Consider the following 25,464-nt stretch of genomic DNA (forward strand, 5'->3'; position numbering starts at 1 on the left):
TGCATTTTCCATAACTGTTAGGGGGAAAAAGAACAGTCCAGCCAACCAGGCATCAGCTATCAATTGACTAGGTGTATGTGTTTCCTATCCCTCTTCTTCTTCGCTGCTTCAGTGCATATGTGTATTCTTCCCCATCGTTGAGTTTTATCTGGTATATTGCTGTGGTTTGGCTAACTGATATATCTATTTCCCAGATTGTTGTTTAGTGAGCGCCTGCTATTGACTGCAGCTTCGTTCTTGATTTTCATTAACTTTGTTCCTTCCATAAGGCAGGCCATGATTTTGGTTGTCACTGAGTCCCTGTGCTGCTGCGATTTTCAGAAACTTGGGCAGTGCTCTCATGCTTCAGCCTGCTGACTGCAACAGGTGGTGTGTGCTTCCACCAGAGATTCCTGATCTTGCGTGAATTGATTTGTTCCAAGCCTCCGCCTCTTTCCTAGCAGCTCCATAATCCGGGCGAGTATCGAAGGACTTTCTGCCTCCCCCCTCTGTGCTAACACCACAAATGCAGTCCATATGCGAATAAAACAAGTAATGCAATTGGCACTTTGAGAAGGGACCCTAGAGGGGTCTGTAGTGCAAACCTTTGTACTGGGCATGCTCAGGCTTGGCTCTCATATTAAATAGGGTGAAAATCCCCTTCATGGCCTTCTATTCTGAATCTCGCCTCAAAGCCCTTCAGCAACTCGCCCTTAGGGATAGATTTGTAAATTTTGTATATCTTTGGGTCTTTCCATCCCTACCTTCACCTTCCCAGGATGCATTGCAGTCCTTACTCAGAACCCCCAACATGTTGTAAGGGTGTGAATCCAACCTCCTAGGGGTTCCAGAGGCTTTTCCTTCTAAAGGTAGCACCAGTTTTCATTAGAGGAAGGTCCTGTGTCCTCCTTGGCAACCACTTGATGACAAGCAGTTTGTGGAGCTTAAAGGGAGATTCCTGTAACAACCAACATTTCTTTGCATGCTAGAAGGAAGTGGCCCTTTTGGAGATGGATTACTCCATTGGTACCACAAGAAGTACTTCAGTGACTGTGCTGAAGGCCACCAGACCATGATATTGTGCTTTTTAAAAAAAAAATACATTCCAGTGCCCAAAATGTGCAATGGTCCCTTGACGGTGTATGATGCCTGGTGCTATTTGTTCCTTCTAATAAGTACTCTTGTGGGGTATTTAGTTTCATGACCTTCATGCTTAGGTGCCTGTTGTACTTTGATGTGAATTGTGTAGTCTTATCATACAAGTGTTTTAATGCTACTAGTGGTGTGTTTGTTTCCTTGTAGTGCTGTTTGTTCTTGGGCGAGTGTATTCTTATTCATGTTCTCCTTGTGAAGAGGAGGTGAAGTTTATTCCATGAGATAACTATTTTGCAGAGACAGTAGATGCCCAAGTCCAAAAAGCTGTATCCACAACATTGTTGCACATGGGGAAGAAACTACTTGAACTGGCAGCCTACTGTTATCAACTCTTATGAATAGCCCAAACGCCCCAGGGAATTCAGCCCTGCTGAAGATGCCTTTGACTCAAAATGGTGTTACTGTCCAAAGAATACCCCCCCCCCCCCCCCCATCTAATCCTCCCAGATGTATTCACCCTTGTAGAACTCCCAAAATATTTGTGGAGTATCCCCCATCTGCAGGTTGTGATCCAGATGATTTCCTTCCAGTTTCTGACAGGTACAAGGAAACTGACAGACCTTGGTGCCCTAAAGCAGATACTTCTGATAATACCACAAATGACAGTGCACCCACCATTCAGATCTGCAACATTCGTGACCTAGAGGAAGTTAATCAGCCATGCTCCACAGAATGGGTTCCGGTGGAGAAAGGAGCTGCACATGTAGTGGGACACCCGTGCAAACCCCTCAATAAGATGGCACACAATATGCTGTGAGCAGAATGCCCCTGTCCGTCATTAGAGCGTACGGTCTCCCTCACCCTGGTAGTCAGTGCAAAGATGGCCAACTTTCTGACGAAGTATGTAAAAGATCCCCCCCCCAAAAAATATTGATAGGTCCTGCCAGGACAAACTTAGATATGGCAGGCCCTTTCACAAACCTTTTAGGGATTGTCTCGACAAGTGATGATTTTTCTGGGGAACATTAGCAGTGTTATTTCAACAGAGCATCACAGATCTGTGCTGGTCACTGTAGATTCGGGGATCTGACTTCCTTAGAAGCAAGTGCAGTCTTTCTTTTAAGGGGGTGGCGGGTCTGTCTTGGAGACCCCTTCAGATGGAGTCAAACAAACTCATGTCCACCTTCAAGTCCTTGGATAAGGCCTCAACTAAAACATTTTTTGCCACTATGGTTTTTCCCAGGACTGGCCAAGGAAGGGGGCGCTCGGCTGGCCACACATTCAATAACAACGCTACCCAATGGGGACAGTTCTCCAAGAGGGAATACTAGCAGGACAAGTTGAGATTAGGAACCTTCTTTTTGTCAAGAAGCTGAGAAAAAATGCAAAACTGGGGCGTCTCATGGGGCACGTCCACACCAGTATATATTCCAGGAAGTGCTTCCTCTTTAAACCCAGTCAGAGTGGGCGACTGGTTATGGAACTTTGTCCACAACTGGTATCAAATAACCTTGGATGAGTAGGTATCACAGACTTTCACATAGCTCCACATAGAGTCAATTTTCAGAGTACCAATCCCAGTTTATAGACCAAGAAGTGTCAGATTTGGAAGCAAAGCAGGATATAACAAGTTTCTTCCTGCCCCCACGGGGGTTTGTGAGCAATATCTTCCTGGTGGAAAAGAAGACCAAGGGATTCAGCCAGTCATAAATCTGCATGGCTTCAACAAGTAGCTGGTGAAATGCTACTTAAAGTTGGAAGACATCCATCATCTTCAGGATATTCTCCACTCATGGCACTGGCTAGTTTGCCTGGAACTGAAGGGTGACTTCCTTACGATTCCTATAAACAAGCCCCATAACAGGTTCTTCCAATTCACCTGGAAACACCAAATATTTGAATTCGCCATTCAAACTGTTGCTGGCACCATGGTGCTTCACAAGGGTTCTCATGATGGTAATGGAAAACCTCCGAATGTAGTGCATCTTGCTGATCGTCCATTTGGACGATACTCTCCTCGCGGACCAGTCACATGAAGCACTGTGGTCACATTTGACAACAGTGGTCTCTCTCTTTTAGTATCATTGTGGTTCACAGGAAACAGAGAAAAGTCTTCAATGACCCCTTTACAAACAGTAGAATTCCTGGGTTCCACAATAGGCATGGGCAAAGCTTCCCTGAACCTCCCAAGAAAGATTTCAATGATTTGTCAAGAACTCAGAAGGAGGTTGGCAAAACGACTAATATTTTCAAGACAACTTGTAAGAGTTTTGGGATTTTTGTCCTCATCAGTCCATCTAAAGAAAGACCTCACCCTTGCTAAACAGGTGCAGCTCTCAGAGGATACCAAGGAAGAGACATGATAGTAGCTAGACCACATTGATGCACGGTACAGGAGGGACATTTTTATCTCAGACTCGGACATCCATATGGAGTCAGGCTCCAGTTGGTCGAACCGGGGTGCAAGAGGTGGAGAATCATCTATAGATGGAAGCCTGACAGCTAAACTGCCTGGAACTATGGGTGGGTCCCTTCTTGATAAAGCTCTGGACGGACGAGAGGGCACAATGCTGTGCCCTCTTAAGATGATCAATATATCAGTAGTGAGGTGAATCAACCATGTTGGGGGTAATGAATCGAAAGTTCTCATTGACCTAGGCAAAGTAATTTGGCAATTCTGCCTCCACAACTACATCTTTGTGATGGATTATCATCCAGGTATTGCCAATATAGGGGGCGGACTGGAACTTGCAGTATCTGATCAACTCAAGCATGTGGATGCTGTATCTCCAGGCCACGTGTACAACTTCAGCATACACTGGGGTCTATTTTCAGTAAACATCTCAGCTTGATCATCGGATACACAAATACTTCAGCACGAGCTGGATGCTTAAGGTGGCAGCCATGGATGCCTTCCAGCAGGACTGGCAACAAGAGAAGGCCTGTACTTTTCCTCCCTTTGACATGATCACAATGGTTTCAGCACACATTAGGCAGCTGAAAGCAGATGTGGTGCAGATCATCATGATATAGAGATCTTGCATGTGGTTTCAAATTTTTCTGGTGTGTTCTTAAAATGTTCCATTCTCCCCACCACCACTACCGTTGCATTCTGAAGTCTTCAGTCTGGTTGTCACACCACCTAGTCGAAGATAGAAGCAGCCTCAACCTCATGGCCTGAAAGGTCACCGGACAAGATGGAAAATCTGGCAGCTTTCGGATCATGTTCGAGAACCCATCCATAAAGCTTAGACAGAAATTCCAATCAGACGCTATAGATCCACATGGAAGAGATGGTTGTTTTATACAAAGGCTCCTAGGTCCAATGCATTTGGAATTGTTCATATACTAAATTTGTTTTCTGATTTGGCTAGCTTACATGTCAGTAAACCCCTTTTAGGTCTGCTATTTCAGCGGGGCATCTACAGGTTGAGGACTTTCAGGTTGGAGAACATCCACTTGTTCGGAAGCTTCTTAGAGGTATCAGACTTTCACTTCCCCCAGAACCAAGGTATTCGATCTGTGGGACATGAAGAGTTTTGAACTTGTTTATTTCACAGCCATCCAACAAATACTTGAGCAGGAAAAACCTGTCTGGAAAATTGGTTTGCTTTTGTGCATGGTTTCACGCGAAGAGCCTCTAATGTGAGGGCACTAAATAGAACTGGTAGAATGTGTGCTCTATGCAGAAGTACCAAGCTCCACCCCAGGGTGATTTTATTATCTGACTTTCAATGACTATCCAAAATTATGTGTTGTAAGGTGCTTTAAAGCTATGAATGGGTCACTGAGGAATTCGGACCAAAGGGAGAACGCCCACTTCTCATTTCTCTTTGGGAAAATCTTCCAGACGATTTTGTTACCTACCAATAGCTAGGTAGGTTTGTTGTGTCATGCTGTTGGGGAGGGCGGGCATTAAGAACAGTTTTTTTGGAGCCTATTCTACAAGAGGCGCAGAGGCATCAAAGGCTTTCTCTTTCGGTGTGAGGCTAGAGGACATTCTCAATGGCGCTGTTTGGTCCTCCTATTCCACATTTGAGAGGTTTTATTTTAAGTTTCTTGTGGATGTTGCCTCTTTTGGAGGTATTTAAGTTTTGAAGTACCATCATCCTCACCTCTGGTCCTGATTTGAGTTCTGTATGGAGCAGGCACTTATTCTTTTAAACAAGTTTTTTTTTTTTTGTACAGCAGACATGCTGCACTAACATATTTAAAGGTGCTATCATATGTGATAATGAAAAAAATGGTGGCTCAGTGAATTAAAATATTTGGGTAGGATTCCATAATTTTAAACCAGTTTATGGGTCAAGAGCTTTACAGTTAAGTCAAGTAAATTATTTAAGTCACTAGAACTGCGGGTCTGGCAAAATTTTTATGATTTTTTTTTTTTCGAGGCCTGCTTTTAATTCTGCCTTTGTCTGTAGTAAATTTCCAACCAGTATGTAGATTTGCTGAAAGATGGCAGGATCGGGATTGTTACAATCCAAACCCTATGAGGTTTGTCATAATCGGGGAGGTTATTATCAGAACTCAGGTATGATGATAATGCTGGCATAATGTGTCCACTCACTTTCTGGCACGAAATGGGCAGGTGTGAGTTTTTTAGATTTATGAAGGCATCCCATCTCATAGTACCAAGTAGGTATTTGATAAATTCCACACCCCTGTGAATGAGTCCTGCCAGGTCCAAGCTTGGGACTAAGGGTATCTCATGCTCCTCTTTAATACATCCAAATGAAAGAATAACATTACTGTAATTGAATCAAAAATGGGCCATGTGACTTTTCTGGGTGGTGTGTGAAATATTTCTGCTTTCGATGACGCTGCAAAATTCAAACCTTTTTAGCTGTATAGTCCCATGTAGCTAGAAAAGGTCAAGATGTAGCTGCAGAACATGAAGTGTAAAAGGAAGGCTGGAGGATGCCATTTTTTCCTAACACACAACATAATATAAATACCTGTGAATGAGCTGTACACATTCAGCAGTTAGGAAAGCAAAATGAAGCACTTTTCTTTGTAATTGTGAAGTGTAATGCAAACAAAAATTTTAGTAGAATCTGAACAAATCAAGACACTTTACTTGGTGATGCACAATTTTTTTTTTTCTATAAACCTGTATGCCTTTGTAAATTTAGTGAACATTTCAGTCGAAAATGTGTAGCCTGCAAATAACAATGCGCTACCACATGATGCTTTTATTAAGTTAAAAAGTCTTCCACCTCTTGGCCATTAAAGTGAGGTGGGTCGTGAAAGTTTGTCATACTAAAAATGTTCTTAAATGTTTGGGAAGCACTGCACTAACTTCATCTTGCAGGGGTATGTTTCCATAGTTAAGAATTTAATGAAACTTTCCTATGTTTGTGAGAAGAACATGATAACCCCACTGGAAAAAAACATTACATTTGGACGGTGAATGCTGACATCTTATCATAGTGGGACACACACATTACATATGTTAAATGCGGCTTCACTCTCCAGATCAAGGATAAAAAAAAAATCATTGAGGTTATTTTTTTTATTTTTATTTTTAAATGGGTCCTTGATGAAGTCGTGTAGCACTCACTTCTTTGTAGCCTCCTTTATGACGAAGCAGCTTCAAACGTGTGCAACACATGCATGAGATGTAGGATGAGTTTGATGGGGTCTGCTATGGTGAAATTCAAAGACTATTTAAGATAAGAAGTGAAAACTTGTTTTAATACAAATGCAGAAGCTTATATATATTAAGTTCTGAAAGTAGTGGGGACACGTGAATCATTCTCTCTACACCCTTTACTTCCTTTCTCTGGCTCTTCTTTCTGTCCTTTTGTTCATGAATCTCTCTTCAGTTTGTTGTCTCGCTCCCAAATCTCAAACTTTCTTACTTTACCGTTGCATCGCTTTCAGTTATTTCCCACTTCTCTCCTGTTCTCATCTTCTTTCCCAACCCCGTCTTCTGTCCTTTTGCTCTCTTCATTCCTTTCCATCATTCTGTATTTGCACCCTGTCGCTGTTTCTCTTATGTTTAGTAAGTCTGCATGAAGAGCTCATTCAGTGATCTTTGAGACGCCATGTAGAAAATTGGGTGAGGGGGGGGGGGGGGGAGTGCAAACTATTTTGGTGCTTGTTGCCTCCTACACTTCAGTTTATTTTTTTTCTTGTTTCCACAGTGCCTCATGTATATGAATGTAGGTTTTGTCATTCTCACAGCATGCGCTCATAGATCTAAGCAGACTATTACTCTGTGAACTTATTACTGGTACCAAACTGACAGTCTTGTCCCTTACTTTCTCTGGTACTCTACATATTCTCATCCCTTGCCTCATGGATCTCCGTATTCATACTCCTTCCCATCAGTGCAATTCAGACCATCTTATCTCAACCACATTTGGCCCCTGAGATTACAGTAATGAAACCCATTTTACTGTGTAACGATCAATAGATAGATTTACTGTTGCACTGTATAATGTTTAAATTTGAGGTCACCAAGGGACTCCTAACCAGGAAGGCCTTAGTGCAATTCCCTTTGTTAGAATTGCAAGAGATTGTTCTTTTAGGTGTACTGTGCTCATATATTTAGAGTGAATTTTGTGACGTTTATCACTTTGCCAATAGCTTTTCTATTTTGTCTCATATGCTGTGTTTTTGTTCTTGAATCCTAACAGGAGAATTTGGATACAGAACAATCAAAATGTCTGGTGCCAGTTTCCTTGGATTAGTTGCAGCTTCATGGAAGTGGAGTAAGTGTCTTCATGTTGTGATTTTTAAGTAATTGTGTGAGTTAACTCCCCTGACTACTGGAATAGCAAAACCACCTGGCGTTGGTTATGGAAGCATTTCCTGTACTCTGGAAAGTTTAGTGATTCTAGCCCTGCTGTCAGGTACACCTGTAGTGTAGCCCTTCCCCTTGCTTTACAAGGTCATTTTCCAAATAAAGAATTTCAGTCCGTCCGTCCTTTTTTTTTTTTTTTTTTTTTTTTTTCCAGGCATACATAGGACAGTACAATCGAAGATCTCAGCATTTTGTCCCTTCACACAATAATGTGCAGCCGTAGGTACCACATCTGAGCAGTGAGCCTCTCTAGATCAGTGGTTCTTAACCTTTTTGACTTATGTGGGACCCTACTTAGGCATTACTGACTCCCACTGAATCAATAATAGAATCTGGGAACCATTGCTTAATTTGTGAAAGAGTGCAGAGGCCTGAAGCTCTGCTCAGAAGTTGGCAGCCGGTGCACTTTTACATCTGCGTGCTGAATACGAAGGCCAGGAAATACTAAATACTCCTTGCCCCTTTTTTCTCGCACTTGCAGGTTCCTACTTTCTATCTATGATGGTTTTGCCTTCTTTTTCTTTCCCTCTCTTTCGCATTTGTGTGTTTTTTTTTCCTCGCTTGGCTCAGTAAATATCTAGTTACGGAAAAATAAGTGCTGGTCCCCAAAAATAAGTACCAGTGCCCTCCCACTGGTTCAAATTAAGCCCTGCCAGGGACCAGAGCCTAAGCAATTTCGATAACAAAATAATACACAAAAATACAAAATCATGAATACACCAAACAAATACACAAATGGTAAAATGTTTTATTTACTTCGCAAACCTATTTTACAAAAAAAAAACTGATTTTTAGTTATAATGGGAAGTGGAGCTTTTCTAAATTCAATTGAAGCCACCTTTCATGCATATTACTGCCTGTTTGATGCACTTTCACTGCTCCCAAGAATCAATTAGAGGGTACCAAATTAAAGTTTAGCCTCCGATTTCAAATTCCTTTCCATTTACCTAACCCTTTAAAATTCGTTAATTTTTCAATTCTACTCCTTTATTTATATGCACTTTATTAGTCTGTTAATGTCATTTAATTTTTTAAGCTATTGCTGACCCCCTGAGAAGGCGTTCCAGATCTCCAAGGGTCCTGAGACCACAGGTTAAGAACACTGGTCTAGATCATAAACCCTTGTGAATAACACGACCGTCCACATTACATAAAAATGTGTATCTAGAACTACTTCAACAACATGCACACCCAGAACCTAAGCAACTATCCGTCAACATTTCATCCAACTCAGAGAATGTTTATATGTAGTATACCCTGGGCAAATTATATTGTACATGCCACCTGTTTTGTTCCCGGTGTATCCATGTAGACACCTGAATCGCCAAAACAATAACCAACATTTTCTAATCCATATTTAACAAAGTTATTAGTCAATATAAGTAGCACACATTTGCCACCTTACTGGACGTTAAAAACTAAGCATAAGCCCACTGTAGAATGTTTGATGCGGCGCTCCTTCATAAATGAAGTTAAACAATAGGGATAGTCAGGGCACCAAAGTATCTGAGAATCATGTAGACCCAAGCCTACTCAGTTGGTCCGTGACTGCTTACAAAATTAAATAATATAAATAAAGAAGCAAAATGTACAGCTCAAAATTTTAAAACATTCTGTAAATGTGAATGAATTTGAAATTGGAGGATAAAAATTGTTACTATCTTGAGCACAGGAGCAGTGCAAATGTATCAAGCAGAATACAGTATGGGCGATGAGTGGCCTTGATTGAATTTAGAAATGCTTCATCCTTCCTTTTAAAATTTTGACTTTGGTCTATTTGTTAATTAAATAAAATATTTCATCATTTGTGAATTTGTTTGAATGCTTGTTCCTGTATTTTTTTCGATATTGTTTTGCAGCTCTGTTCATTGGAAATGTTTAGACCTGAGTCCCCGACTTCCAGTAATGACTCAATGGGGGTCCTCGGATTCTAATAATCAATCACTCGGGGGTCCCCTTGTTCCAATAATTAAATGGGGGTCCACAGAAGTCATAAAGCTAAGAACCACTGATTTATAACATTTGTCTATTGTGTCATCTTTGCCAGAAACCTCATTATTGAGGCGATTGACATACGGGCTAGGACTTCATTCATGAGCATGTCTTTATTAGCCATTCAGCACCACTTAGTACAAAGTAGGAATCCTATATAAATGGCTGGTTGTTGACCCACCTACCTTTTTATTACTCTTAACTGCTTTTTTCTCTTGCTGCTCCTTAGCAGATTTAGCCAAGCAAGGCGCACACACATGTTTTTTGTAGTGAAGAGCAAGAGAAAACTAAATGAAATCTGGCTGGTAAAAAGGCAAAATGCAACAGATATCAGTATGACACATTTTTGCTTATATTGCTCACTTGTTTTCACCGAAAACATATCTTTACACAATAACTATACATATCGAACTACTATCCATTACACTATCCATTACTACTAAAGTTTTACATCAAGAATCACTGTTTGGCTGTTCACATGGAGACAACCAGTATGTCTTTCACAACCGGTCTGTTCCGCTACTTCATGGCTGTTCAAGCAGTTTCTAAATTTGTACATGAACAATAGCATATCAAAACAGAACACAAGTTACCATACCTAGACTATAATTAGGAAAAATAATCCTAAATCTATAGTGACCTTATCATGGACCAGATTTCACTTATGTTTGGCAAAGGGTGGCAATCCACCTAAACACATTTTAAGTCTTAAACATGTGCACAGTCTGATTTTCCCCTCTATGTGCTTTGTGAGGTAACAACCATTCTAAGGATTCCATCACCTCTATCACACCCTCCCTGCATAGTTTACCTAGGTCCTCCTTGACACCCTCCTGCATTGCCAACTAAATATTGCTCACCTTGTGAACATTGGGGATAGCTCCTTTCTTCACTGTTCTCTTGATCTAGAACCCCTTCATAAGACCTACACCCTGTTGAATATTACCCCCCCCCATGTTTTTCATTTCTCTCCCTCTTTATTTTCCATCGCTGATCTAATGTTACCCTCCTGCCCAAAACCTGTTTTGAATGATTGAGATCCAGAAAGATCATGAGATCCCCTTGTTAAGACCAGCTCAAAAGACTCAAAAGACTGAGGCCCTCATTACAAGACTAGCGGTCATGAGACCGCCAGCCTCGCCGTGGCTGTCCTACCTCCGCAGAGCCAGCGGTATGGACCGCCACATTAGTAGTTGTGGGGCTTGGCAGACACCAAGCCTCAGACAAATAACACAAAGAGTATGGGGTATCACGTGGGTTCAAAATGAAATACAATTTTACTGGACCGTCTGTATCTCCCGGAATTCGGGACCTATATGTGTGCTGAATGTGGTTGTCAGAAGGGGCTAAGGGGGGAATTTCTCCTTACGGACTAGGTGGTCTCACACACTATGTAGTCTCGTGCTTCATCATGACCACCTACCCTCATCCAAGTAGGACAGTACCACCTGGAAGGACTCAACCTCGTCGTTAAAAGAACTTGGAGGGAGTGCAGAGATAAAGTTTATCTGAATAAGATCGGGATCCAGTTGTACTATAGAGAATCTAAAATCACCTAATCAATCATCTGTGTAATAGTACATCTTTATTTGCGGTGATTGTTGGTAAGATTAAAAACAAAACTGGACACTTCTAGAGAATAACGACACTGAGTCACCAATAAATCACTGGCCAACATGTTTCTGTCCACTAACTAGAGCCAAAGGAGGTCTGGGGCATTAGTTATTTATTTATATATTTAGCCAACTCCTATTGCGGTAGCCCCCCCTGACACATGAATCATTAGTGAACTTAGGGATCCCAGGCCCTGACGAATACGAGGTTGCACTCCGCCAGGTTTTTCGTGGCGGTCACCCTGCCACGAAAAGCCTGGCGGTCACACACCCGGCAACAGGAATCTTTATTCCTGTCACTGGCACACACACGTCACCACACATGCATATATCCCCCTCACCCGTCCACCCACTCACAGGCACCCCCCCACCCCTTCACACATGCATGCATTCAGATACACACCCATTCACCATATGCATACATGCACTCAGACAACCCCACTCGCTCATATTCATCAACACAGACCCCCATTCACTCGCATTCATCCATCCATACATACATGTGCACATACATGCTCTCACACATACACGCGCAGACACGCATGCATTCAGCATCCCCTCTGCAAACACACACTCTCCTAAACACACCACAGACTCTTTCCTCTCCCTCCCCTCAACCACTTTGGGGGCCCACTTACCTCTTCCCTCAAGGAGGATGTCCAGGAGGGGATGGGGATGGGTCCTGGCGGTCTTCCCTCGCTGCCATCACCACACCAGAAGGACTCCACCAAGCCGTATTACAACTTGTAATACGGAGGGTGGAGTCCTGCTGGCGAGGGACCTGCCTCTGCAGCGCCGACCTCCAGCACGACTGCTGGCTGCTTTTCTGCCTCAATAATGGAAAGCAGGCAGCACTCGTAATATGGCGGTCAGCTGACCGCCAGCACTGGCAGTCTTCTGGCAGGTTGGGCTTTGGCGGTCAGTGGAATTGACTGCCAAAGTCCAAATGAGGGCCTGAATCCTTACGGGCTACTTTAACTTTTTAGTGAATACTCTTCTCCTCATATTCTAAGGTTGCATTAAAATATCCAAAGTCATTGGTAGACTTATTGCATAATATTTCAATTTTATATCCAGGGGAAGTAACACTGTCAATAAATGTTTTCATTTGAGCACTCCCATGGAGTGTATTTCAGGCTCCTGAATGCACTATAACAGGCACCTCCACCTCATCTATTTAATGGATCAATTCTGTTTATTGATATTTTAGTTTAAAGAGAGAAAAAAAAGAACACAGCCATGTGCCTGCAACCTTACAGGCCGGCAGCGATAATAGCGCTCATAACACGTGCAGCGTATTTGAAGCCTTCCTCAGAGGGTCGGAATTGTAACCAGTGAAACATGAGCATTACATATATAAGAACAATCAACATAAAAATGTGATAAAACTGGTCCATTCCCCACCATGTCCATGTCAAAGTACTCCTTATATTCTTCTCTCCTAAATGTGTGAGCTAGCTTGCTCAGTCCCCTTCCCCTTCTCAGTAGTTGTGCGAGTAGCATTAAGTATAGTTGACGAGCTCAATGGTCCCTTAGCAGGCGTAGGATTTTTAAATATGTAGGGCATGTGATTTTGTTGAATTCTGTAGACAAAATTTGTATAAAGGGTGCCCATAATGTGGAAACGTCTGCTGGTCGTTGTTCCACTGCGAGAGAGAGTTTCTCCATCCCCAGAAGTAACCATAGTTTGTCGCCATGGGGTGTAATTTGGGGTTCTGTTTGTGCCCCATTGTGCTAATATCGTTTGGTGGGCAGCATTAAGGGCCAGATGTATCAAATGATTTTGCACTCGCAAACTGCGAAATCGGGCGTTTGTGAGTGCAAAATCGTGGTCTGCAATGCATCAAAGGCATTCGCAGACCACAAAATGAAAATCGCAAAAATTGCGATTTCCTGCGTTGCGACCTGGATTTTGCGAATCGCAATTTGCAATTCACAAAATCCAGGTCGCAAGGAAATTAGGCAAAAAATAGCAAATTGCGATTTTTCGCAGAATGGTATTTTGCACATGCAAAATACCATTGTCTGCAACCAGGTGGTAACCGGGTGCAAAATTAAAAAATGCAGTAAAACTGCATTTTTAAATTTAATATGTAAAGCACACATGCCCTTTTGGCATGTGTGTACTTTACATGGAAAAAAATATATTTTGGGGTGCAGGAGAGGGGGCCTTAGGCCCCCAGCACCCTGGCCTTTTGCATTTCCAAAATTGTGATTTCTGTTTCAGAAATCGCAATTTAGGAAATGCAAAAAATTGGCCCATAGCTGCGAATGGGGCCAGTATCGCAATTTGCAATTCGGTAATTGCATTTGCGATTTTAAGAAATCGCAGTTACCGAATCGCAAATGTGATACATGGCCCTTTGCGAGTCGGTAATTGCGATTTCTTAAAAATCGCGATTACCGAATCGCAATGGGCCAAATTCATACATCTGGCCCTAAGAGCGAGAGCAATTTGACGGCCTCTTGGTGATCGTTGAGGGAAGGCGAGGGGGTTGGATAGGCCAAGAATGGTTTATGTTGGCAGTCTAGGGATCTCTGTGTGGAATGCTCTGTCGATTTAATCTAGGATGCTACTCCAGTATTGTTTCAGTTTGGGACAGTGCCATGGCAGGTGTATTACGGTGCCAATATTGCCGCAACCTCTCCAGCATAGCTCAGGTTTAGTGGGGTTCCATGTTTGGATTCTCGCAGGTGTGTAGTACCAATATGTTATTTTATAGTCTGTTTCAGTGCCCGACATGCTATGAGCTGTGTGGTGGGCCCTGTACTGTATTTCTCCCCATTCCTCTTCTGTTTAGATCTCTCCCCAATTAGGCCTCCCATCTTTTTTGTCCCTTAGTTTTGGGTATTTGTGTGGCGACCATAAGGTGTGTGTAAAGCTCTGAGATCAGCCGTTTATCATCTCTTTTAAGTGTTAACCATTTCGCAAATGCTGTTAGCAGTCTCGCTATAAGGGGCTTAACTGTTGGCTGGAGCACCCAGTGCCTGACCTGATAGTATGTCATTCTATCTGCCTCCGTGAGCCCAAATTGTCTTTTAGGCAGTCAAAGGGTATAATGCCATCTGGGTCAAAGAGTCCAAATAGGTTCTTGTAAACCCCTGCATGCCATCTTTGAAAACGCTCTGTAATCAGGCCAGGTGCAAAATCTGGATTGGCGCAAATAGGTGCCATAGGGGAGGGGAAGGATGTCAGGCCATTCTTAACCGCCAGCGAGTCCCAGACCCGGAATGTTGTGCTAGTGACAGCTGGGGAGTATAACCCCATAGCCCTGTGTCTGCGTGGCAGCCAGGGGTCCTTCCAGATATGTGACCCTGCGACTGCATGATCCGTGAAACACCAGTGTTTCTCGGTGTATGGGCTTCTCCATTCTAGTATAAACCACAGTTGAGCTGGTTGGTAGTATTTCAGAAGGCAGGAGGCCGCCAACCCCCCTTTTATCTTGGGGAGATACAGGGTTCGGTGTGGTATGCTCACAAGTTTCCATTCCCAGATAAATCTAAGTATCGCTGATTGCAATGATACGAAAGTTTTAGTCGGTGGGGTGGGAGGGATTGTTTGAAATAGATAAAGGATGCCTGGTAGGATCTTCATCTTTATTGCTGCTATTCTACCTAACCATGAGAGTTTGTGTTTGCTCCATATTTCCAGGTCCTTCAGTATGGCTTTGGGGAGGGCAGCATATTTCCTGTTAACCATCTTTGTATTCATGTTTGCGAGTTCAGTGACAAAGTATGGGACTTAAGAGGAGGACCAAACCTAGGGAAGCTTTGAGCGAAGCTCTGCTTCATGTGTGTGGGGGAGGTGGGGACTGAAAGGTTCAGAATTTTGTGTTTTTAGTTTATGTATTGATTTAAATATTTTTTCTTGTTTTTTGTATGTTCACCTTGAAACCTGCGGCAGATCCAAACTCCTGCAGGGGGTCAGTCAAGGCTGGTAGTGAAACCATGGGTTCCGACAGTATTAAGATCACATCATCTGTGTGGAGGCTAATGAGGTGGCAATCGCCCCCAAATGTAATGCCAGTTAGGAGGGTATTTGCCCATAGTCTTTGTGCCAGAGGCTCCATGTATAGGACAAAGAGGAGTGGGGACAGTGGGCATCCCTGTCTCGTTCCTCACTGAATCGGAAAAGGTGGAGACAGCATACCATTGACCCGGAAAGCCACCTTGGGCTCTTTTTATATATGCATTTTATCCATTTCAGAAGTGTCAGTCCAACGCGCTCCAACACCTTGAATAGGTAAAGCCAGTGCACTCTATCAAACGCCTTCTCCTCATCTATAGTGAGTAGTAGAGCCTCTTTGCGATCTATGCGTTTTGTCTGAGGTGTAAGAGCCGTTTTGTGTTATCACCGCATTGTCGATGTAGTATAAAACCTGCTTGGTCCATGTCAACTAACCCGGGCATGTAGGGGTTGAGACGATGCGCCAAGATGCCAGTGAACAGCTTGGCATCTATGTTTAGGAGTGAGATGAGCAGATAGGAGCCACACTCCTCCGGATTCTTGCCTGGCTTGGGAATTACAGTGATGGTCACATCCAGCATACTGGCGGTGAGGGAATTGGTCTCCGTGAAATAATTGAATAACCTTCTGAGTATCGTGGCCAGTTCGGAGCAAAACGTTTTGTGAAAAAAGAGGGGTGTAGCAGTCTGGGCCCAGCGATTTCCCTATGTTGAGGCGGGATATAGCTGATATCACTTCCTCTGTTTGAATTGGTTTGTCAAGGAGAATTGCATCTTTGAGTGAGAGTGGGGTAAGTGTACAGTTGTCAAGGTATATGGAGGGATCTGTATTGATGGAGGTGTCTGCCGCGTATAACGCTCAGTAGAACTCTTAGAACGCCATCGCAATTTGTGGATCTGTCTGCTCTTCTCCCATAGAGGGGGAGTGCACCATCTTAATAGTGTAAGTCTGGAGTTGTGCTCTTAATTTGTGGACTAGGATCTTCCCACAACGGTTGCTCCCTACATAATACTTATGTTTGAGCCGTACAATAGTGTATTCAGCACGGTCCCAATCCAGTTTTCTCAATTGGATACGCGTTTTTTTTCTAGCTTCCTCCAGACCCTTGGAGCTCCCGTGCATTTATAGGTGCGCTCCAATTCAGTCACCTTCTGCTCAAGCAGTATTCGCCATTCTATCCGGGCCTTGTTTTCCTTTGCCGATAAAGAGACTAACTCCCCTTGCACCACTGCGTTGAGGGCTTCCCATATTGTTGCTATGGAAGTGTGCTTGTCGTGGTGGTGGCTAAGATAGTCTTTAATGGTGCGTCTCAAGGACTCCACTGTGTCTTGTGTCTGTAGTATGGTATCCCGAAATGTCCAACTGGGGGCTCAAGAGTGGTTCATATGGATTTGGGCTGTTAAAGTGATGGGCGCATGATCTGAACGAGCGCGAGGCTCAATGGCAGTCACTTGAATACTGGCTCGGAAAGCCGAAGAGGCCAGGAAGTAGTCTATGCGTTTGTAGGTTTTTGTTGCTGTGGAGTAAAAGGTATAGTCTCCACAGTTCGGTTTGCGGTCCTCCATAGATCTGCCAAGTCACAGTCTGTGAGCCAATGAAGCCCTGCCGGGGAGAGAGCACCTGTCTGCCCTTGCCTGTGTCCTGAACGATCTAAGTTGTTGTTCCATGACTAAGTTGTTTTTGTAGGATTATTAAGGCCTCTAACATTGGGGCTCAGACATTAAAGTGTATGTCGTGAGTAGGTCTGTTCACGCAGCCATTTGGCCACATCAGTCCCCCCCCCCCCCCACCCCATCTATTTTAATGGTGCAAGACCAGCTCCTTTTGCCATCCCTTCCCACTTCAAGTATGATTCTTCTTCCAGATCATTATCTTCTTTATAAGCACAATTTGTGTGTTACCACTGACACTCCTTCCCTCTGAAACTTGCAAACTGTCTCTTCCCTTGCATTTTCTAGAAATTTTTCTTATCATGGAACACCATCTTGTCTGTGGCCATGTGACCACTTAATCCACCTCTGAAACACATTGACTTATTACTACTTCCTGCAGCCTTGCCTTTTTTTGTACCTCTGGTTTTTTAATATCTGTGTAATGCCTGTGCCACTCTATTCACTTGACTAATCTCTTCTACACTGTATATTTCGTTTTTGTTTCTCCATATTCTTTTATTCCCCCATTGGTTTTGTCAAACTGATGCACAATCTTAATGGCTTTGTCTGAAGTAGCTTTCTGGGTCAGCAATGCCTTTACTTGAATCCTTAGACTTTTTATCCTATGCACAGTATGGTCCCTCACCATCTCATCTTGGAAAGGCCAAAAATTACAGGTGGTGGGTAAACAATTGTAGCTGGCCACTTCGATGTCAAGGGATTATCTGTAGAATTTCCCGTACCCCAGACATTTATTCCTTGTACCATCTTTTCTGCATACTATAATTAGCACCCAGCTTTTTCATTGCCACTTCAAGCTCCCCTAAGTCATTTTCAACCTAAGAATACCTTCCTTTTGTTCACAAACTGTGCTTCAGCAGGGCTGATTTGCATTTAGCTGTTGAATTGCCTCAAAACAGCCTTGTTGTTACCGCCTCCCATCCTCCCTTCCACTGGTCCCAATGATGCACTGGTTCCCCAAATGTCTGAAAAATCGTAGCAGGCACCGTCTATGATGTCTTTCTTTGAACCAGCTAAGGAAATATTAAATCCTGCCAAACGAATCTCAGAAAGAAGAGTAACTTCTTGGTTATTAATATCCTGGTAGGTCAATCAAGGGTTTAATTTGTATGCAGAAAACATCTTTTTTCAGTGAAATTCGGAAACGGATGGAAAAGCCAACTTTACGGTCCAGCATGGCTCCATACACCAATTTCAAGATGGTGTTGCAGACACCGTGCAGCGTAATGAGCCTATGCTTGCTGCCCCCTTTGATTTGCAGATTCATTGGTTTAGTATATCTTTGTGGACCATACTGTGGAGAAACCCCACAATGCACACCGATCAGAAGTTGCTTTGGCACCTACCTGGTATCTCCTAAATCTGTTGTGTCCCATTGGCACCAACAAAAAGGTCTGCAAATTTATTGTCTCTTGATAAGATGATCAGTTGTTACCATCTTGCCACACTGGAGAGGGAACCGCTAGAACTAAACAGTCATAGGTTGTTCTTAAAAAAAACAAGGATGTCTGCTGTGGTTAATTCCATTAAACAGAACACAGACTTGACTTGTACATTACAACAGTTATTCATAAAAAGTAGTGATAACTATTGTGCTTGTTTCAGTTTTGTTTAACTCCTTGCTTTACTTGCATTACTGTGTTGTTATTGCCAGCAGCACAAACAAACTAAGAGTATTTGTGCTCACCAAAGGGGCTGGTATTGTCCATACCCATAGATGAATTTCAAATATGAAATATTACTTAAAGCCCTGAAGTATAAGCTTGAAGGGCACTTGATCTATTCACCAAAGCCACTCTAACAGATATCAGTCGTCAGAAAAAATGTAGGTTCATCAGTAGTTTAATGTCAACTATTCAGTAAGAGTACTGAGAAGTTTAGTACCCTAACTGTTGCTTCTCATCTACATAGTCCACTTTGTTGTACAAGCTCCTTCATTTGATTGCTGGATGTAAATCACAATGTAGAAGTTACAGTGTGGAGGAGTCTGTTAGCTCAATCCTCTTTCCACTGCTGTGTTTTTCTTTTCAATCCACCATGTTTTTTGCTCTTCAAGTTCCCTTTCTCCACCATCCCATGTTTGTTTGATTTAACTTTGATATACTCTAAGGAATGTAAGACCTTTCCGTTGAGAGATCATGTTCCTTGATAAAAGTAAGAAGTGGATGTTTAGCAATTTTTTTTTTTTTTTTTTTTTTTTTTTTTTTAAATGGCCTTCACATTCTTGCCATCCTTCCTTATGCCTACGTTTTAAAAGTTTTAAAATACAGGCTAATAAATGGACGCACAGGTTTTGCAGTTTATTAAAAATGAATATTTAGGATGGAATTTAACGCAATACATTGTGAAATGTTTTAATACATTTTGGTTTATTTTGTTTGATACTTGACTATGACTTGGGATGCTATGTAATCCATCTGCTTTTTTGATTTTGGAGATATCTTTTTCAAATATTTTATCCAGGCTGAGTATCTTCAATATCTTATATGGCATAATTTTATGCACTGTATGAGCAATAAATCTGATGGCCTTTATCTAATTGTTTTATTGGCTTATCAAAAATGAGCCCCCTGTAATATTTTTTTGTTCTCTTTACAGCTTACTTTAATATTGTTTTAAGAATACCTTCTTACTCTGAAGTGACTGAGTAATTCATGTTCTTCAAGTGCGTAAGTGGCACTATTACTGCAAATTATTTTTAGTCTTAAAAGTTGCCAATTGGATACTGCATTTTATTCATTACATTATTCTGGTGTTAGGTGTACATTACAAAATACATAATCACAAGATGCTCCTCTCCTTTAACTGGTCAAGAGAGTCTCCTACTACCTTTCCAAGAGTACAGATGAGGATCGGCTTGACATAGGAGTTGCCATAAGGTGTTTAGTGATATTTCCCCTCGTTTCATTTGAGTGCTCATACAGCCTAGATCTGACCAGGTGACTGGGAGCTGTGATGGATACACCTGAAAGAATATCCGTCATTAAAACAGATGCCTTTACCACACATGATTTCTATTATGTTGTGTTACATCATGGTACTTTACCCTGTCCCGCATTGGATGGACGTGATAATGACTGCTGATTTTTGATTTTCAATAAAGTAAGCAGATTATAACTCCCTGTGAGCGCGCTTTATTAAGTGATGGGCATGAAGTGTATATATATATATGTGTGTGTATGTGTGTGTGTGTATGTATATATATATATATATATATATATCTCAGAGCAATCCCTTTCCAGGCTTACAGTACTACATAAATGATTCAAAAAAGATGCAGAGAACTCTGGGTAGTTCCCAAGTTTAGGTGAGGAGCAGTTCCTATATAGTGTACCCTACAACACCAGTGACACTTTGAATTTGCTCACCTCCTCTGTCCCTTTTTCTAGCAAAGTTGTTTTAAGCATAGGATTAGCACAGTGCCATCCACGTCCATCTGTAAAATGACAAAAGCCTTTTACCACTCTAGGCACAGTATTACAATTTTGGATTGATTAAATACCATCCAAGCCAATCCGGAATGAATAAAAGCAAACCCTGACATATGTTTTGCTATCATTGTAGCTCTTCATAGAGGATTAGCTTTGTCCATGCACAAGGGAGCACCCAGTAAAAGTTACAGTTAAATGTAATACTCTTTCGGCTTAGAGTGCAGCATAAATTGTGGCATAAGGGAAGCAGAGAACTCTGGTAGTCATTTTACAGCTTGGCCTGGATTGCACTGTGCAACTAATATGCAGTTTCTTTATGCATTTTGGCCAAGAGGTCTGTCTGAGTCTTCCCCCTCCCTCCCCATGGGGCCTAGTCGGGCAGGGTATCCCAACAATGCCCTCTTATGTATTGTGTTTTTTTTTTTTTCTTTTTTAAACTTCAAGACAGCTGATTGACTCCCTGAGTCATGTAATGGCTGTCAGCAAAATATTTCTCATGTTGGCAGCCAATCAGAGAGCTCTCTCCAGAATTGCAAAAAAGCACAATCTGAGGCCTAAAATCTAGCCTGCTGCCAAATCTGGTGAAATTCTGTTCAGCAGGGTTTGCTGTAGCACTGCCTGAAAAAAATGTATAGACCATTTCAATAAGTAGCACCTTTTTTGTGGAAGATTCGTCAAATGGTGGCAGTTATTAGCAACATATTTTTCTATGGAACAGCTGCCCTAACTATAACTATCCAGTGGCCACTGGGTTGTGTGTGTTTGTGTGTATATGTATGTATATGTGCTTTTTCAAAGCCACCCACCCGCTGGCACAGCCGCACTCCCCATATAAACTCATTTTGACCTGGGGGTGGGCTCCACTTTGCCTCTGGAGGCTCAAGGAGGGGTGCCATGCAGCTCCTCCTCCCCTTCATGAATACATCCCCAGGAGTGGGCTCCCAGGGGCATAAACATAATTAATTGAACAAAATATATTTTCTTTCTTTTTTGGTCTTGTGGTTGTCCCTCTAGGTCCCCCTCACAGAGCCTAGGAGGTCAGGGTATACCTGTCCTGCCCCCTTTATACTATGTCTTTTTTGGGGGGTACTAAATCCCAGAGTCCTGTAATGGCTGCAGCAACATTTTTCTCATGTTGCTGGCAGCCAATCGGAGCACTCGCTCCTGCGGGAGCCTGACTTCTGCAGGAGAGAGAGATGGCCCAAGGAAAAAAAAAAAAAAGCTCCAGGGCCAATTAGAATATTCCTTTATTAAACTGCCGCTCGTGTGAGTCTTGAGACTCTTGCAGACCCAACCATCCAGATATACAATTATTTTTCAACCTTAATTTCTCAAAAACTATATAACGGATTTACACCAAATCACAAATAGCACAATCTGCTGACCAGGATCTAGCTTCCTGCTGAATTTGGTGTGATTCCGTTAAGCAGTTGTTGCTGTACCCCCTGCCTAAAGAAGTCTATGGAAAATGCATCAGGATTTTATGTGGAACCCCACTTTTTTCTCAGCTGCTGCTTGACGGATCACCTCAAAACTTTTCAGGACTAGTCCATGAACACCCATCCCATCCCCAACCACTGGGTTGGTGGTTTCCCACGGGGAAGGGGGAACCAACAAATTAACCAAAATGTAGCCAAATTTAGTTTTGTTTTGGGTGGAGGAAATAGGAAAAAAAGAACTGCAGAAGAAAGTGCTTGTGTGTGTTTTTTTTTTTTTTTTTTTTGCCTGCAAATAGGCTCAATGAAAGGCTTGCAGTGCTAAAATCACCAGCATTCAGGAATAGGTAGACTTGATTCAGAAACCACATTTTTCACAGTTTTGATATCTTACTGGAAGATGGCCCATTCTTCCAACTTTTAATGCTTTACATCTCCTTCTAGTTTGTGGTGGAAACAGGTTTGAAACCCATAGTACATACCTGAAAGCTATGCATTTCTGAAAACTAGACAAACTTCTGTATTCAGCAAGTGGTCATTTGTGTAGCGCCTTCAAACAGTTGTAATAAAAAAAAAATATTGAAATTGAGTTGAAAAAAAAAAACAGCCAATTGTGTCTTCGTTTTCATCTGTAACTTCTTCTTACTGTGGCAGATTTTCAAAAGCAACATACTGTTGCATCCGCTAGACCTTTCTTGTTGCAGGGTGTATAAATAGGGCTTTTAAGTTCTCCAAGAACCAGAGGTATCCAAAGCAAACAACCAAGCTGCACCTTACAATGGTTTTTCGTTGTGTACCGACTATACAGCAATTCAAATGTTAAATGAGAAATAATGGAAAAAAGGGTATGAAAGAAAGCTCTCTATTTCTGAAATGTGCACCAGATACTGAGTTCAGATGCATTGGTTGTTTTTGCATCTCTGAATTTATGGTTACCCATACTGACGTGTTTCAGAGGACATTTTGTAAAATGTTTTTTTGCAACTCACTTGCCTGCATTTAAAAGGCACAAACGTATAAATAATTAGTTTGTAATAAATGTTCTACTATTCTGTGTTCCCACATCTCCTGATAAAAATGGTACCCCACTTGTGTGGCTGGTCCTTGCACTCCAAAACATGACCTAGGAGACAACCCATTTCACCCAGCAGAATTGATGTGTTTTATTTTACAAGGTCACTAGCTGTGGATTTTGGGACTCAGCTTAGCCGTCACCTAGGGAAACCTATGAAACCAGCACATATTTGAAAACTAAACACCTATGTGAGTGCAGGGTGTGGTGACTTGTGTGGCTCTGACCAAGTTTTTTTTTTTTGTTTTTTTTTGTTTTGTTTTTTTTAACCCTAGAATGTCTTGCTGATCTCAAACTGTTGCATGATAACTCGCCATAGTCGGATATTCAAATAATTACCTTCTCCATTAATATGTTTCTATAGCATAAACGATTTGCATAATACTGTAGATATACATATAGATGCAGGAGCAGTTCTGAAGATGAAACTGACACTTTTAGTCAACATTACACTATTATAATAATAATAGTCAAACCTTCAACAACTATCAAACAAATCAGTAGTAACTTTACACTTTTTAATAAAAATTTTTTACAAAACTACAACCAACAACTGCATAAACTATATCAACAACTATATAGCAAAAAACAGGATCTTTAATTTATGTTTTCATGCGACTCCGATATTCACTTTTTCCCTTTTATTTGTCTACTGGATTTTGATTCAAGTAGACCTTCTTTCCTTCCTCTGTTTCAGCCACCATAGCATGCCATAGAATCTTTAGTTTTTAGATTTCCTGTATACCAGACTAGGTGACAAAAATAGTCTGGCAAAGCTTCCCATTGCCAACCTTTTGTAAAAGGTTTCTGTACAATTTGTTTCAAAAAAGTTCACAAAGCTTAGCTTTAGCAGAGTTAGCTTGTGCAGCTGAACTGAAGAACTCTCCAGGTGTTTTGACATCCTTCAACCCGAATAGACTGTGCCTGATATTATTCTACTTGTCTAAACAAGGCATTTTTTGCTGCTTCTGTAAGCAGATAACTATTTCCTCAAAGATAAGTAGACCTACTCAGCACAAGCTTGTGCAAGATCACAAATGTCCCCCTATGCAATACAAACAGTATCACTTTGCCAATTAGGTTTTTTTCCTCACTTTCCACAGAGTTATTCTATCCTGTTTTTCCAACTCTGAAGTAGACGACTTTTTCTCCTCCATATATTTTCTCACATGGTAGATTTCTTGTTCACGTCTGTTTTCCATTTTCCTCCTACAAAAAGAGAAAAAAAACAAATAATTAAAAGTTACATAGTAGTCAATGAATGCTGTCAGTCTTCACTATATTCTTTAAACATTTCTACATTGTTCACCCACAATCACATATTTATATCTAGTGTTCCACTAACTTGTTATCCCTTTCTCCTGAAAAATTCCACACCCTCACTCTGTGCCTTTTTTTTGTTCACAGATAGTCTAACATGCCGTCAAACCTGATTTCGTGAAAGTTTATACAGTAACACAATCCTCTTGGGACACCTTTCTAATACTGACCCTGATGTTTCCTTTAGAAATAGCAATTTCATCACTCACACTGCATACGGCTAAAGTGTATGAACAGTGACAGTCATAAAAACACTAGGGGTTGTATTAACACATTCCACTTCTTTGTTTTATAGTATGAGAAACACTGCTTCCTTTATGTGCAACTAGATACAGTTTGAACACTTACTTTTTAACAAAATCTGCAATACTTACTGATAACTCTCTACATTCTAATGGCTACCTCTCAAATAGTATATTGAGAAATCTTCACCTCTGTAGGCAGTTTTTCACTCAGTGAACCTTGTGTAGAATAAGTTTATCAACATTGGTGCACTTACTAACACTTCTCAACAGACTTCATACAGAATGCTGTTAAATACCTGAACTTGGAGCGATTTCTCAAATGCAGCTGGAGACACCAGTCTCTTTCAGTTCCAAATTAAGGGCCTGATTTAGATTTCGGCAGAGGGGTTACTCTCTCACAATGGTATTGTTATCCCATCTGCCGAAATCTAAAACCCATAGGCAACAATGGAATTTAGATTTCGGCGCAGGAGTTACTCCACGTCAACAGTAACGAAGTAACCCCTCCGCTGAAATCTAAATCAGACATTAAGTCACATCTGCGGAGCACAACTTAGAAACTTCCTTCCTATCCAAAGCACCAAGGGAAATCTGAGCTCTCTCTGGTTCTGCACCCAGTCACATCACAGCATTTCTTCAGCCAATGTTAACACTGGGTTGAACCTGAGCCCTTTTTCATATTTCTCCCCATACGGTCTTGAAGTCCATGGAAAATGCATGGGGGTTTTACGTTTTAAGAACTCCTTCTTCTTTTTTTATTTTTATTTTTTTTTATTTTTTTTAATTATTATTATCTCGGCCACTGCTTGATGGATTTTCTCGAAACTTTC

At 41.7% G+C, this 25,464-nt stretch overlaps 1 protein-coding gene across 1 annotated transcript in view; it reads left to right on the forward strand.

Moving 5' to 3' along the window:
* The window catches only part of MRPS12 (mitochondrial ribosomal protein S12), a 61,843-nt gene that overhangs the window by 2,414 nt on the left and 33,965 nt on the right, over positions 1-25,464 (forward strand). The window contains exon 2 of the mRNA XM_069206909.1: positions 7,719-7,793. Within this exon, the coding sequence (XP_069063010.1) occupies positions 7,745-7,793 (49 nt within the window). The 5' untranslated portion in view covers positions 7,719-7,744. The remainder of the gene's footprint in view (positions 1-7,718; positions 7,794-25,464) is intronic.

Source organism: Pleurodeles waltl, chromosome 9 (assembly GCF_031143425.1).
Source record: "Pleurodeles waltl isolate 20211129_DDA chromosome 9, aPleWal1.hap1.20221129, whole genome shotgun sequence".
In the NCBI taxonomy this organism is placed as follows: domain Eukaryota; kingdom Metazoa; phylum Chordata; class Amphibia; order Caudata; family Salamandridae; genus Pleurodeles; species Pleurodeles waltl.